Genomic DNA, 14990 nt, shown 5'->3' with positions numbered 1-14990 from the left:
GGATTGCAAGCAAGGGAGGGAACAGGCAAAGATCCCCCCCAGCCCCAGGTGCTGGAGGTACGAGCAGAGAGGGGCGAGCACCCAGAGGGATGCTGTCAGCAAGGATGGAGGACATTCACGCCACGGTGGTTTTCTACAACTCTGGGCAGAGAAGAGTAGGGAAGGTGGACTTGGGCCTCTGATTTAACCTCCATTGTAACGAAATGCAAAAAACAAAGCTGGTGATGATGAGCTGAAATGACTGCCCATTGACTTTGCAGCTTTGCGAAACAATATCTGACACATCCAAGAGAGAAAAAATCAGTGCCTATGTACTGGGTAAAACAGCAGGCTTAGGTGGTAAGAATAATCTGAGTGTGTTGGAGGATGTGTAAATCACTCATCCAAAAGCAGAGCGAGAAAAATATTATTATTTTAATTATTTCAGAGTTCTCTTTTGCATCTCTGCCTTTCTGCCCACAGATGTCCGCCTAGGGCTATCGCAGTTACTAGCAGGCACCTAGTGAGACACCTCCTGTAGCACTTGTGTTGATTTGGTGGTAGGATTCAAAGTCTGGTCTGTATTATTGTCTCTGAGGTCTACATAGCCACCTATTTTCTACATCCCACATTCAACAAAATATTCATGCTCCCAACTCTTGGTTAAGACCTGAAACTTGTTAACTTAGTAGTTTTCAGCTGTAGAAAAAAATCAGTGTGTTCTGAGTTTCTACACGGAGGAAGCTTTGGCATCGACATCCTTGTAACCAGGGTGTCTTCTCCACCTGAAAAGGTGCCTGTGGCAGCATTTATACACCTTTAATGGAATATTATCCTTCTCTGTGTTAGACAAAAGCTTCTTTATGGATTTAAAAAGTTTATTTCTCTAGCCAGACTCGCCAGGAGGGCTTAGAGATGACTGCAGCCTTAGAACAAGGAAACTAAGTGAGAAAAATCGCCTGACTGCTAGCACCTCTCCACCCAGGAGTAGATCCTGGTTAGCACTGCTCATCACAGCTCTAGAGCTGGTTAGGAAAAAAAGAAAAAAATATATAAATAGAGATTCATAAAGCTTTTATTCCAAGAGATGATGCCTATGGTGGAAGAAGGGAGGTCAGCATCTGCCCTGGCCCCACCTAGCAGGTCCCACAACCCAAAGACATCTTACTGGGTGCCCTTGGGAGAAAGCAGCACTCACAAAAGCGAAAGGACTCATTTCATCATGTAAGCACAGAGCTAAATTCTGACACTCAGTACCACATAGCATTGCTGAAGCCAAAAATACAAACTGGCAGTGGCAGTTTGAGGGAATACCAGCAGAAGGGCCATTTATTACTTTCTCTGTTTCATCTACTCTTTCCCTAAGTATCCACTCCTGGGCACTGTCAGAGACAGGCTGTGGCGAAACATCTCTGTAATTCACTACGGTTTTTTATTGAGACTTTCTCAGAGGAAAGGCTGCAAACGCCGCTACGGAAAATGACGGATGCTGCAGTCTTTAGGAAATGAACCATTCTTTGATTGCTTGCTTAGCTGAGCAATTTGCAATGTGATAGACAGCAATTATACCATCCAGTGTCAATTTGTCTATTCACTTTTCCCTCTCCACATGTTTCCTCTTCTTGATTGAATAATCACTAACAATAATCACAGGCAGCTGGGGGAAGGAAGTACATCCATCAGTTTTAATGTCAGCAAGAATGAGAACTGATTCCTCTAGCATCCACAGCTCTGCATCTTCAAAGTCAATTACATTCTCCTTATACCCGTGCTAATATTGAGATCATATTATTTCTATTACCTACGCCTATTTCAGTTTATAATCTAGGAAAAATAGAATGCCACAGGAAAACACCCAATTTCAAAATGCATATGGTTGTTTCATCTGCTTCATCTGCTATTTTGTATTCCCACAAATATTTTTACATTTATGTTTCAATTCTCCTGATGCTGAGAATATTCATGGAAGTGTAAGCTTGTAAGACTACGGCTCAATAAGACAGGCCAGACCCCAGGAAGATGAGTTTATGTAAAGGGTGAGGACAGTAAAGGACAGAGGTGTTAGGTAGGTTTAAGTAGGCAAAAACCAGGATTGCAGAGGCTTTTCAAAGGCTGCCTGTGCACAGATTGCTACTTCTAGTAATAAATTGCCCTAATGTCCCTATATATATATTATAGGCTACAATGCAGAACGTACATTGAACATCCAGGGATCAAAATACCAAAATCTCAATTTACATTGTTGTATACGCCTACATATACTTTTATATATTTGTACATATATATACACATAGGGTATATATATATCTACACACATAGGATGTTATATCATCATAAAATCCTACAGTGGTATTCTCTAGTCACACAAAGCAATTTCTATCAATCAGCTGAGCTTCCAGCCCTCTCTATTCACAGACAAAGAACAGCAGAAAAGACAAAACAAGTTTGAAGGCACAAGAAGTGGCCCAAAGATTGCCTTTCCCATAAAACCGTTAAAGTGGTTTATTCAATAGAATTAAATCATCTTTCAAACACAGTGACACAGACCAAAAAAATACCCTGATTACTGTTTTAGTTATGGCTTACATCAATTGATAGGCTTTCTATTATTACTGTAACACAGCTACAGAAACAATAAGCAAAAATTACAGGGTGGAAGGTTAAAAAAGAAAGGTGAATCAATGGACACGAGCAATTAACATCAGTATGAAACTACCATGACTCTGCTTGGATTTCTCCATCCCCACCGTCACCACTTTACAGAAATAACAAACATGAAACAAGCTTTATTTTTGTAATAGCCCAAGCTCTCCTAGCGTGAAGACACAGTTTTGCTCCAGTATTTCCAAACTAAGCATTTGGTTTCCACCAAGTGAAAACAGGGGACATATTCAGGAGGCAGCAGCTGTTCAATACAATTTACATGGGCTGAATTCAGAGGCTTGATCAGGGACCTCATGTTTGACAATAAGGAAGACCCAGAAATGAAGCAAAAATGAACACGACCATGTCCTGTCCCAGCTAGAGCAGGTACAGGCAGTCTGCCTCATCTCTAACGGGACAAGCTCTAGTGTCACACATAAATGTGTGTCACTTGGCCAACACAAGGTTAACAAATAGGGATTAATTCAAATCTCCTTGCTCCCCACTGCTAAAACAGGTAATAACCGAAGTCTTCACAAGCTGTATAGAGCGCTGGAGATATTTCAGTGTCTTGGTCCATCAGACAGTTTCAGGTAGAACAGACATTTCAAGAACTAGCCAACACAATATATGATTTCGCTGGCTTAATTTGTAACCATTTCACATGCTAACACATTTTACAGTGATTAGTACAGTTAAAAATGTACATCAACTTACCCAAAGATCAAACACCAAGAACATTTACGGCTTCGAAATGGAAAGTCAGACGTGTCAGTAACATATTTACAGCTTTCAATCCTTGAAGCGCTGAGGCAGATTTGTCTTTCCTTTAAGTATTCCACTATGGGCCTGTCCCTCACTATGGGCTTCAGGGAGCACTGGAGGTGCTGACTGCCTGGGACCCAGGCTCCCTCACTCAAATGCCTAGCGTACATTTGGATTTCCCTTAAGTTTATTTTAAAAAGCACTTACGTACAATTGCTTGTTGATTTTGATTACCATGCAGACAACACAGGGATGCCCAGCAGCCTCACCCACATTAGACAGGATGATAATAAGACATAATATAAAAATAATCTGGGAGGGGTTTTGGGGAGATGTGGGTTATTGGCTTGACTTACAAGCATTGGACCTGATGGTTTTTTTCTATCGAAGCCAAATGTGAATGTTGTGCTGGATATAAAGGGAATGGGCTGAACCCTGCCTTAAACATGTTCGTATCACTGATAAATTCCATGCTGGTATTTTAAAGCAAGCAGAAAATACTTTTCTAAAGGCATATGATTCGCATACATACAGTCAGGTACAGAGGGTTCATTTGTGATTTCATATGGCGATTTACACTACCACGATGAAGTGCTTTGCATAGATGAGTTTGAAAGGATGAAAAGTGCTGAAATCTGGAAGGGAGAGTGACGGTCACAACATTTCTGCTTCCAGATAAGTTTGTTCATTACGCACAACATTAAAAACACAGTATTGCTACTGCACTGTACCTACAATATATTAAAAAAATGTATCTGAAATCAAGTGAGTAAAAAACAGGAGGCTGCTCTTCCTGCCCATGATTAGGGCCTGTTTCTGGAGGCTTTCTCAGAAGTACACCAAACTTTCCACTGACTTCACTGGACTTTGGAAAAGGCCTTAACCATAAATATTGACTCCTTTATTCTTAAAACTTGAGCTCACTCCAGAACTTCCCAGGGAATCTGGCTTTTAGATATGGACAAATTTTGTTATTTCCTTCTTCATATACTTGTAAAAGCTCCAAAGTTCTCTGCATGCTTAGATGCAACCAAGCTGGGGGAAATGACCATTTCAGAGCTCTCCGTTTTCCCAGCTTGTGCTCTCTAAAATCAGAGCTTTGCTGACAAGCTACCAAGCCTCAGAAGATCAAAAAGGACAGATTCTGTCTTGCTCCACGTCTCAGTGTTTTATCCACGTCAGTTTGCCTCACACGCAAACCAGAGATTGCTCCTTCCTGCCATGGGAAGCTGAGCACGGACAGTCCGCCCACGTAGCTGCGTCACCACCACAGTTTTTGCCTTCAAGGTCTGAGCAACATTTCTACTGATTCAGCGAACCCCCACAGAGCGGACTATTCTTAGAGTTGATTTTGTTCCATCTACTACATCTAACCACCCTGAGTGAACATCACCTTTAATTTATCATCAGTCAAGCCTGCATGGGGGCAGCTCTTGCTGGGGACCAGGGGAGCTACTCCTGACTGTTGCAAGCTCTGAAGCTTCACCTATCATTATCATGTTACTCCACAGTGCTAAAGGCCCTGTATCAGAGTTGGGGTTGCAATCTCCTATATTCCCTTTACATTGCTTTTCGAGGAGACCATGGACCTCCTCACCATGGTGTCTCTCCTCACTGAGATGGCAGCAGGCGGAGCAGACACAGCATGGCTCTCCCTTTGCAATTCATGAGCTGGCTTTGACAGCTCTCTTGCAATCACGAAAAATATGCTAAAATATTATAATGACCCTATCACCATTTAATGCATTCTGTCCAACAGCAAAGTTGGATTTCATAAATCAAAAGCAAGCAGCTAAACTATTCCAACTAAATACTTCCTTCCTTTGATGAAAGCACTGGCAGATTCATAAGCCTCCTCTGTCAACCCGACAATAAAGGAGAAGCAGTCCTTGTTACGTTTTTCCAACTGAATTTGCATTGCCAGTGTATGCAGATCTCACAAACTTCTTAAGAGATTCTCCTAAATAGTATGAGGAGTTGAGGATTAAACCATAATATTATAATTTTCTCTTTCCCTGTCTCAGATTTCATGTCCTCGGCAGCAGTGATGGGATTACAGCTTGAGCTCAGGATATGGTACCAGACAGCTAACAGCTTTTCTTCTTGGACAGATCAGATTTTTGTATTGGGGGATTTCTCTGGGGCCTGCAGCCTTCTCTGTGGGAAAGCATGACATGCTATACATGCCCTTTATTTCCCGTAATGGTGTGCAGCAAACACACCCAGCTTCTGGACACTTCTTATCATTCAGGTATCCCTTGTTCAAAGAAGGTTGAACATTTGGAGCTTTGATCGTATGGGAGAAGGAAAAACAAAATAGCCTCAAACTCAGACAGATTCTTGATGTCAGAAGAGTATTTTCTTACACTCAATACACACAAAAAAAAATGATGGCAGAAAATAAGGAGTGTCCTTCTTTCTGCAACAGCCCTTCTTTTCGTCCATTTAAGCAGGACGGGCAGAAGCTCAGGCTGGTCAATGCTGGCTCACCCACCCCACAGTGACCTCCATGTAGCTAAAATATCCCAGACAGTATTTATTTGCTACCCATGGAGAACAAAGCAGTAGGAAGGGTCCATCCTCAGACCTGCTCCTGCAAGCTGCCACCACATCATTTCCATTCATCCCCACAGATGATGTGGTATGGCAGCAGGAATCTGATTTTACAGCTCCCGGTGCAAGGTAAGGAGGACAAAAATAACTGACAGCTTCTGCATATGGCATTTCTGACAGATGCCATAGTTTTCCCATCATTTTTTGAGCAACACCTGAAAAAATGAATCAGAAAGTAAACACGCTGCAATATGCATTTCATCTCAAGGACTGTGTTATATATATATTTCTTTAAGTATCTTTCTGGCTTGCAAATCACGCCTTATATCTAACTATACATCTATGTACACCTTCACAGACATGTCTGGGCCTGTTTCTACAGCCCCTACACAAATATAATACCCATCCACTTGAATGGGAGCTCTTTTCAAATAAATGTGGCAAGACTGGGCCTTTGGTGCATACGTGCGAGTATCCTGCACACACATTTTAAAATCATTAAAAAAATATAGTAGCTATAGATTTACAACTGATCAAAATCTAAACACAGAAAAACTGCACTTGTTACAGTATAACCTAGGTGAATTTACATTGCTCATTTATATGAAGCAAACAAAGGAAAGGAAATGTCTGTGACCCTGTAATTACCAGGTTAACTGTAATTACAGTTTTGCTTATCCTTTTGCCTGTCCAAAAAGTCCAAAAGGAATTTTGCAACTAAAAAGAGGGATTTGCACTATTTCTTTCCATAACAGGGATGCTTCTCAAGTGCTTTCCCATCTTTTTCAAAGGATCTTTTGCAACATACCAGACTCCTTTCAATTGCTTTTGTTCACTTCAATCACCATAGTAAAGAAAAACCCCTTACTGAAGAAGGTAACCTTAGCAAAGCAGCAGCAGCAAAGCAGTACTGAAGTCACTACTAGTCCCATACTCAGGCAGAAGAAGGAGTAAGGGCTCTAGGTACCAGCCTCAGCGTCACTACTGTTATCATAAAGCTTAATGCACAGCAAGATGGCCAACCCACAGGGTCACATTGCTCTCTAAATAGCACTTTCATTACAGCACTTCATTATCAAAGCCCTTTGCACATAAATTTACAAAACACAGCAAAGACCAAGATCTCTTTTGCATATTAAATCAAGGAAACTATCTCATCTACAAGTTCATTCTTAGTGTGCTGCATATTTCACAGCTAGCTGATACAAGGTGATGCTCGCTAAACACAAAGTTTAACTCTAAGACCAAAAGCACAACACAAATATATAAAGCTTAAGCACAGGTCCTTCACCTACTCCTGGCTGGTATTTCCCAAGTGAGTTCTGACACCTTTATCAAGGATAGGGGTTGCTCTTAAAGTAGTCAGACCTCTGGAGTCTAGTATCAAGTTGAGGAAATACACTCTCACATACCATCCAAGTCACTGCTGGTCAGTGGGGACTTTTGAAATGGTGACCATTGTGCTTCCCATCATTCTGATAATTTTATCTGTAGTGTGAGCAACTTTCACAGCTCTCAGCATAGCACAGAGGCTTTTAAAAGAAGCTTTGTGCATTCATGCATTTCAAAACTAAAATCCAAGTCCAGATTTGGATTTAAACCCTCTCCTCCCTCCAAAAAAAAAAAAAAAAAAAAGTATCACTCAGGTAGAACTAGGGCTTTAAACTCCAAATGCTTGATCAAAGATCTTGTAATCTAAGTAAGACAAGACAAGGCACTGGACAGCAGCCCAAGTGCTTCAGACTAAGAATTTATACGAGGAAACTCTACTCATTTAACTATGCCAGCACAGCTGAAACAGCAAACCTCACCCTCCTGGGTACACAGTCATATCAGTTTGAAAAGGGCACATAGCAGCAGCCTACTGCACCACAGCTCAGCAGCCAAAACAAACTCCAGCAACATGTGGCATCTTTTCTGCATCCGGACTTTGTCAATTCACCTGTATCAAAGTGGAAAATAAAGCTTGGCATAACTGACAGAGTTACATTCATAACTTTTCAATGAATACACCAGCCCTTTTACTATCCTAATAACATTCTCAACATACAAAAATGCCACGTTAAGGCATCTAACATCTTGAGATGCATAATCTTAAAATAAGCATCATAATCCAAGCCACAATGTATCTTCACTATATTTTAACTTCATTTCCTGCCAGTACTTACCAGATACCTGAAAGTATTTGACTCAACCTGCACAACAGTGAATCAACATTCAGATACTCTTACAAAGACTGTAATAAAAATCAATGAGGAAATTTTTTTTTCTATCTTACGCTGTGATATTTGAACCAAAAAATCAAATCAGAAAATATAACTATGTAATCTCCTTGCTATTCAGCCCAAGAAAAGCTTGCAGAACTGTGAAGGAGCATGTTTCTTCCATAAGAACTCCAATCTGAAGCTGAGATAGTCACTGTAGGAGGAAGTACACACATTGTTCATGCATTAGCTAGAAGGAAAGCATTACAGACAGCAAGAAAGAAAATACGATCAGCAGAGGAGACTGGAAATACAAAATACAAGAAGGAAGAAAAAAGAAACTCTAAAATAATTGCACACTATGATCAACACAGTTACCTGTTGCTATGAATGGGAGTTTAACATTCCCTTCTATCCTGGCTGAAAAAAAATCATAAAGGGATCTTGTGTATTCCTATCACATCTATCTGCTATTTTTCACGATACCTTGTGACATTACAGAACAAAGACCTCAAGCTATATACTTTCCCTTAAAACTATAATGCTAAAGAGTATTTTCAAAAACCCAAATGCCAGAGAACAGCGCTTTCAACAAAATCTGGCAATGCCCCAAGGTACTCTATTCAGAAACCTACATAAAGTCAGACAGTCTATGCTAAAATTCTCCATCACTGATTCTCTTCAAATTTTGGTGCTTTTTGCCATACTGAAACGATAAATATATTAATGTGCTCTGTTTACCCCTAAACCTATTGAAATATGCTCCTTATCTGACTTGCTTTCCAGGGCAGCGTATACCCTGGGACAGAGCAGTTTTACTTCTCCTACACTGTTACGGACCCAACTCTGCTAGCAAGAAAGATGCTGGTATCCTAGATCCTATGGGATGCAATGCCTTGAGGAAATTTATATCAAACAATTATTGCATAATCTCAGGATGTAACCATAAACAGGCATCGAGTTTCTGTCACACTTTTGCGTCAGAGGAAGAAGTGTCCCTGTCAACAGCAGCTACAGGTCCCCGTATGAACCCGCAGGATCCCCTTGCTGTGCATGTGGAGGAAGTTGAAGATTTCTGAGGGCATAGCATGAAAACCAGGGCGAGGTTTCACATTGTCGTAGTAGTGGTGAGTTATAAAAATCCCTGAGGGGTTCATGGGGAAGGCCCAAAAGCCAAAGAGGTGGACCTCTTCACAGAGCTCCAGGGCAGCAGTCACCAGGATCAGTCCAGTGCTAATCCGCTTGGCTCGCACCCCGAGGCCGAGCCAGTAGCGTGAGACATTGATGAGATACTGGGGATGAAAGTAATAAACAGCTTGCTGAGATTCAAAATCATCCAGGACATATTTCACCCGGATTGAAACGTCCGTGTTGCGAGTGTTGTAGAAAGCTGGCAGCAGCACGGAAGCGTTCTCGTAGACCTGGAGCACATCGTAGAAGGGTTTCCTCCATTTTTCTAGCTTATGAAATCTAAAGGGAAAAGGATGTGAGTGATGATCAGACCAGAGCAGAGCCAGCAGACAAGAAACCTCCAGTGGGCTTTTACTGAAACATTTCTGATGCAGAGAAAATTGAAATGATGTTTCAGTTAACAAGGGGAATATATTTAGATTTGTAGTTAAAGAATCAGCATGAAATTTAGAGGGAAAATGCAGGGGATAAAAAAATTACATACTTTCCTCTCTTTTGGCAATATATTCATTTGACAGTGGACAAAGTCTATACACATTTCTGATCATGTCTCACTTCTCGTTTTATTATGAGAAGTATGTCATTTTTCCAAGGTGTAGACAGCTGTATACTGTGCAGTGCAGAACTGTACCAAAAATGTGGCAAACTCCAAAGCAGAGCAAATGTCCAAAATGTCCAACTGTAACATTTACAAGAGATTCAAAATGCAAGCACATGGGTTTATGTTGCTTGAGAAAAGAAACACATTCCTGCAGCAAGAAAGGAAAGCAGTAATTAGCCCTGTGTTCCAAATCCTGTCAGCAAGGTGGCATTCAGGTATGAACAAATTTTAAAGTCAATCCTGGCTACAAAGTTTAACTAGCATTTTTTAAAAACATATGACATTTAGGGTGGGATGCAGTTTCTTCCACTCTGGATGTTTCTGAGACATTTGCCTGGGGCTTGCAAGCACAGCACAAGACTTCCAGGGGAAGGATGGCTCTACTGTTATAATTTTAGCTCATCAGCTTCCCACTTTCTGTCACCAAGGTGCAGGTCTAAGCGTTTAACACATTTCTGTAAATTGTTACTGATTCCATATACTGGATAACTTCAGTTCAGAATGAATCATGATTCATAGTGTCAGTTTAAAGTAATAGTGGGGGGGGGGGGGGGGGAAATCTCTGTAACAGTTAGAATTAAGTGAAAGGTAGATTTGGAAAAGAAGTAGAGATGAAAATACAAAAAACAGAAATGACCTCTCAGTAATTATACTGGGATTGACAGTCACGACATCCGTCTTTACCCCAACGTCCATGAAGTATTTCTCAGATATAGGAGGCAAATTGCATCTATAAAGGAAAGAAATTAGTAAGAAAGTTTAAAAAATTCTTGCACCTTTTCAGGACTAGAAATTCGAATTGGTTTAAGATTTCTTCCAAGCAACAAAGCTAGAAGCAGACTGAGAATGTATCAAAACATGTTGATGTCCGAACTGTGCATTAAAGTAACAAGTTCTTTGGGGCTGTATGAAGACCACCCTTCTTCCCTGAGTCTGTGAAAGACAACACCTTTTTGCAGACGTAGCCAACGCTTACTCATTATGTTTCCTTATTAGCAGTTCAGCTATTAAACTTGGCAGTTTAGGACGAGAAATGTGATGAAGCCCCAAGGCCAGTCAGCCTATAAAATCAGAGACTTCCTCAGCAACAGCTGAGTTGTGTTCAATAATTAATAGATAAACTATCTATAACATTGCCTTTAACATGCTTTGGTTGATACTCAAGAGACTTCAGGGGAAATGTTCCACAAGAGACAAATCAGTCCAGTCCCAATTAATGCATAACTATCTGTTTCCCTCCCTTTTCCCTTTATAAGTATCCCCCAGGGTAGTGTAAGAGCAGCAATTCTGACTCTACAGATACGCCAGAGGATGTCGAAGTTATCAGGAGCAAACTTACAAAGACTTGCAAACCTTGACTTCGCTGAGCCTCCGCCTCACCTTGACCTTGACCTAGATTCATCATTTCACAAAATTTAGAGCACTCCTCAAGAGACGCTGAGGTTACTAAAACAAGCACGTACACACATAAGCTTCACTTCCATAGGAAACCCAGCTAAAAATAAAGCTCCAACATGTGTTATCAGAGGCAACATAAGTGGCTTTGCCACTAGTTTTACACTCAGTTTAAGCTAGCATTAGATGCTTGCTGACATTTTGAAAACTTTTTGAAGTGATCTACAAGCCTTAATAAAAGACATCGTTAAGATCCCTACGTCTCAAAAATACTGCTGCGCCCAATTCCCAAACAACTCCACATTTCTGAAGAACAAGGCTGAACAGGAGAAAACTGTGAAAGTATTTAGGGTAAGCGATGCTCAGTGTTTTCACAATACTACAGTTCAGCTCAGCTGTTAGCATAATTTTTCAGTCACAGAGAGAGGGCAAGTGGGGACCAGAAGATGGCACAAAAATGCTTCAAAGTCCTCAGACTCAGGAGGTCCACATCTACCTTCCAGAGAGTCCCTCTTTATGAGGTCAGAGTTCTCATTTTAGCCACCTCATCCTTCTCATAGGCAGTGTTATTTCCAGCACTTTTCTCTGCTAGGTCATGCAACGTCCTTCTGAAGTCCTCTAGCATCTTCAGTTCTACCTAGCACTCGGCACTGTGCTCATCAGATTGTATATGAAAAAGGTTAATACACAATTACAATATTTTTTAAAAGTAAACTCCCACCAGGATTAAGAAAGACTGAATTTTTTGCAAGTGATAATTCCTTATAAAAATGACAAAATCTGTACAAACTATACTTTTGTCATAAGAGTCAAAAAATTCATCCCTATAAAGGGAGTAGTCCCATCTCTTAGTGCACCCAATGTTTCATCACAGATCTCTCCTCTGGCCAGTAGATGGAGATAGACAATAAGAACTAGTAAATAATATTAACTGCTATCAGAATTTATTTCATAGAAAAGTCTTGGTTGAATCCTGTTGGCCACAAGCTTCCTGACAATAGAAGTTTTCCCGAGGTGTCCTGAACGTATCACTAAATGTTAACAGTGCTCCATAGGTAGTTTTTGAAATATTTTAAAGAAATATTCCGTTAGTGATCAAGATGGTGATTTCTGACAGTCTGGTGAACTGGTGCTAGAGTGGAAAGTGGATATATTCAGATCTGATCTCAAACACAAGCTTTACTTTAAAATTCATGTCAGCAGACCTTATGCTCTTAAACATCAGCAGGTCTTTTATGCATAACACTGGTCCCACATGGTTTGGAGGTGGTGAACCAGGGGGGTCTTGTGCACAAGTACTGATGTATTTATTCATCTCTCATTCTCCTTAAGCCTCTATTTAATTAATTACTGATATCAAAAGCAACCTGATTTCTACATTCTGTAGTGATCTGATCTGCTTTTTTTAATCATTTTTGGTATAGTGCAAGGAAGAGTTAACAGTGGTAAAAAGGGACCTCCACTGAAAGTTCTTATACATAAATTATGACATTTGCTGCCCATATTTCCGTTTCCACTCAGCAGTTTAGCATTTCCATGTGTAACATGTACCACTTCTTTCAACCATAATGATAGCTGCGATCCAGCACAATAGAAGGGAACCTACAATGATCATTTAGTGTATACGGGTACACTAGGCTTTTAAGAAGCAAATCACATGAAGCTTGGACTGTTTCACAGATTAAAACTTAAGACAACAGTTTTTTATAAAGTGGGCACAAGAGGCAGACACAAGGGTCTGAAAACAATGAATACTGAAGGTAAGACCTGTAAAATTTTTTTTTTCTTATTTGATACCAGATTAAATAAAGAATGCAATGGGCCAAAAATCTGACCTAATTTTTGCTGGTATGAAATCAGGGAAATTCATTGATCTATGCAGTTATTCTAAACTGACAGCAACATACCTAAGATCAGAAAATAGGCCAACAGAAGTAAAAAGATTTTTCTTTTCTACAGAACAGGTCATGAATTTGTGAGCTAGCTGTCATATGCCATGACCCAGACAAAGAGCTTAACAGGATTTAGACAGGGATTAGTCATGCATATGAATATTAAAAAAATCTTTCCCTTATATATTAAGGATGATAGAAGTGTTGCTAAACTCCGTTATCCAGGGACACAAGTCATGGGACATCCCAGTCTATGCAGAACCTGGGTAACTCTGCATATGTTGGGGAGCACAATAGGAAGACATTCAACATTCAAAGTTATTCAGGCACCTCTGCACACCCTGGAGTCTACGGAACTGATTACTGTAACTCCCATCATCCAGCACTTGAGCTCTGCACCACTTCAGAAATACACCTCCGAGGCACATGAGCTGCATGGTGGGGAGCTATTAACATCTGGCCAAGCTGCTTGTCACGCAGCGGAGGTTATACCTCTGGTTCAGAACCGCCCCAGAAGATCATGGCCACATTCATAGGACAGTACTTGTGGGCTAATGTCCATGGAAGGATAAATCCACAACCTGAGTGACACAGAATGTCCAGAAAGAGGACATCAGACTTTGTCAGTAAGTCAATGATTAACCACATGGAGTTAGGGAGAAATAATTCCTCAAAGCATAATTTTTAAATAGATATTATACAGCCAGGTGTTTTTTTCAAGCCCTTACTTTCTGTGCCACAAGCAGGCTTGCTATGGCCAGTTTGGCAAATCCCATGTTTCCACATAAGAAAGAACAGCTTTGCAATCTTTTAGTTTTCAATAAAACGGGCAAAAAAGAAAAATGGTGCTATGGTGATTACCGAAACACGAAGTCTGCACTGTCAATCTCCCGGCCACATCTGCTGTTCTTCAGAATTCCTCCGTTCCCAACCACTGCACATTTCTTAAACTGGGAGCGGTGGTATGGCATATCCTGCAACATCACAGCAATGAAACAGATAAATAACCTGAAACATGGAGGAAACAAGTCTCGTTTTTACTTCTTCCTCTTTTTTTGTGCAGCTGCATCTTGCTGCAGATGCACTAATCACAGGAAGTTAACACTGGTTCTGGCACGCAATATTCCCATGGTGTACGTAACGGATGGGGTTGTTCTCTGTGCAATTAGAGACAGTATGGGCAACTGAGAGGGAAAAAAAGCAATAACCTGGTTTAGTCCAGACTTAATAACAGAACGAATAATTTTAGAAACTTGCTTTCCCTTTTGATTTCCATATGAGGGCATGACCCATAAAATTAGCATACCCCAGGCATTGCCTTCTGCACTGCCTGCAAACTATTCGCCTCTCAGGCTCTGATGTCCTGCTTTTGAGAAGTCTGCACACATGGTTCCAGAGCAACTCTAGGTTCCAGGAAGCCTCTCGAAGTCAGACAGCACATAACAGCTATTTATCAGAACCTAGCCCAAATTTTACTGCTTGCTACCACTAATTGTACTAATAGTATTATATTTGTTAATTAGCACTTGTACCACAAGCAGTGCCTAGACCCTTTGGCCAGGCACCTATTTTGACTTGCATAGGATGTATCTTTCTGTAACATTTGGGCAAAATTCTGTCTTCATATGTAGACATGCAGCTGCTGCTGAAACCAGAGAGAATGAAAATCACATCCCCGAGAACAGAACTGGGCCGTTAGGGGGAGAGGGTTGTGATGCAGAACTGAGCCGTGCTACACCTTATGAATATGTAGACATGTGCTTATAT

At 40.7% G+C, this 14990-nt stretch overlaps 1 protein-coding gene across 3 annotated transcripts in view; it reads right to left on the bottom strand.

Annotated features, from left to right (window-relative positions):
* Nucleotides 1–2456: 2456 nt before the first annotated feature.
* The window catches only part of ST8SIA5 (ST8 alpha-N-acetyl-neuraminide alpha-2,8-sialyltransferase 5), an 80540-nt gene continuing 68006 nt past the window's right edge, over nt 2457–14990 (bottom strand). For all 3 annotated transcript variants that reach the window (XM_027816234.2, XM_027816235.2, XM_055699529.1), the window contains 3 exons: nt 14085–14197; nt 10574–10666; nt 2457–9614 (listed from right to left, as the gene is read on the bottom strand). In XM_027816234.2, coding sequence (XP_027672035.1) covers nt 9146–9614; nt 10574–10666; nt 14085–14197 — 675 coding nt within the window. In that variant the 3' untranslated portion in view covers nt 2457–9145. The remainder of the gene's footprint in view (nt 9615–10573; nt 10667–14084; nt 14198–14990) is intronic.

This window comes from Falco cherrug, chromosome Z (assembly GCF_023634085.1).
Source record: "Falco cherrug isolate bFalChe1 chromosome Z, bFalChe1.pri, whole genome shotgun sequence".
Lineage (NCBI taxonomy): Eukaryota > Metazoa > Chordata > Aves > Falconiformes > Falconidae > Falco > Falco cherrug.
This window is presented reverse-complemented; position numbering and strand designations above follow the sequence as displayed.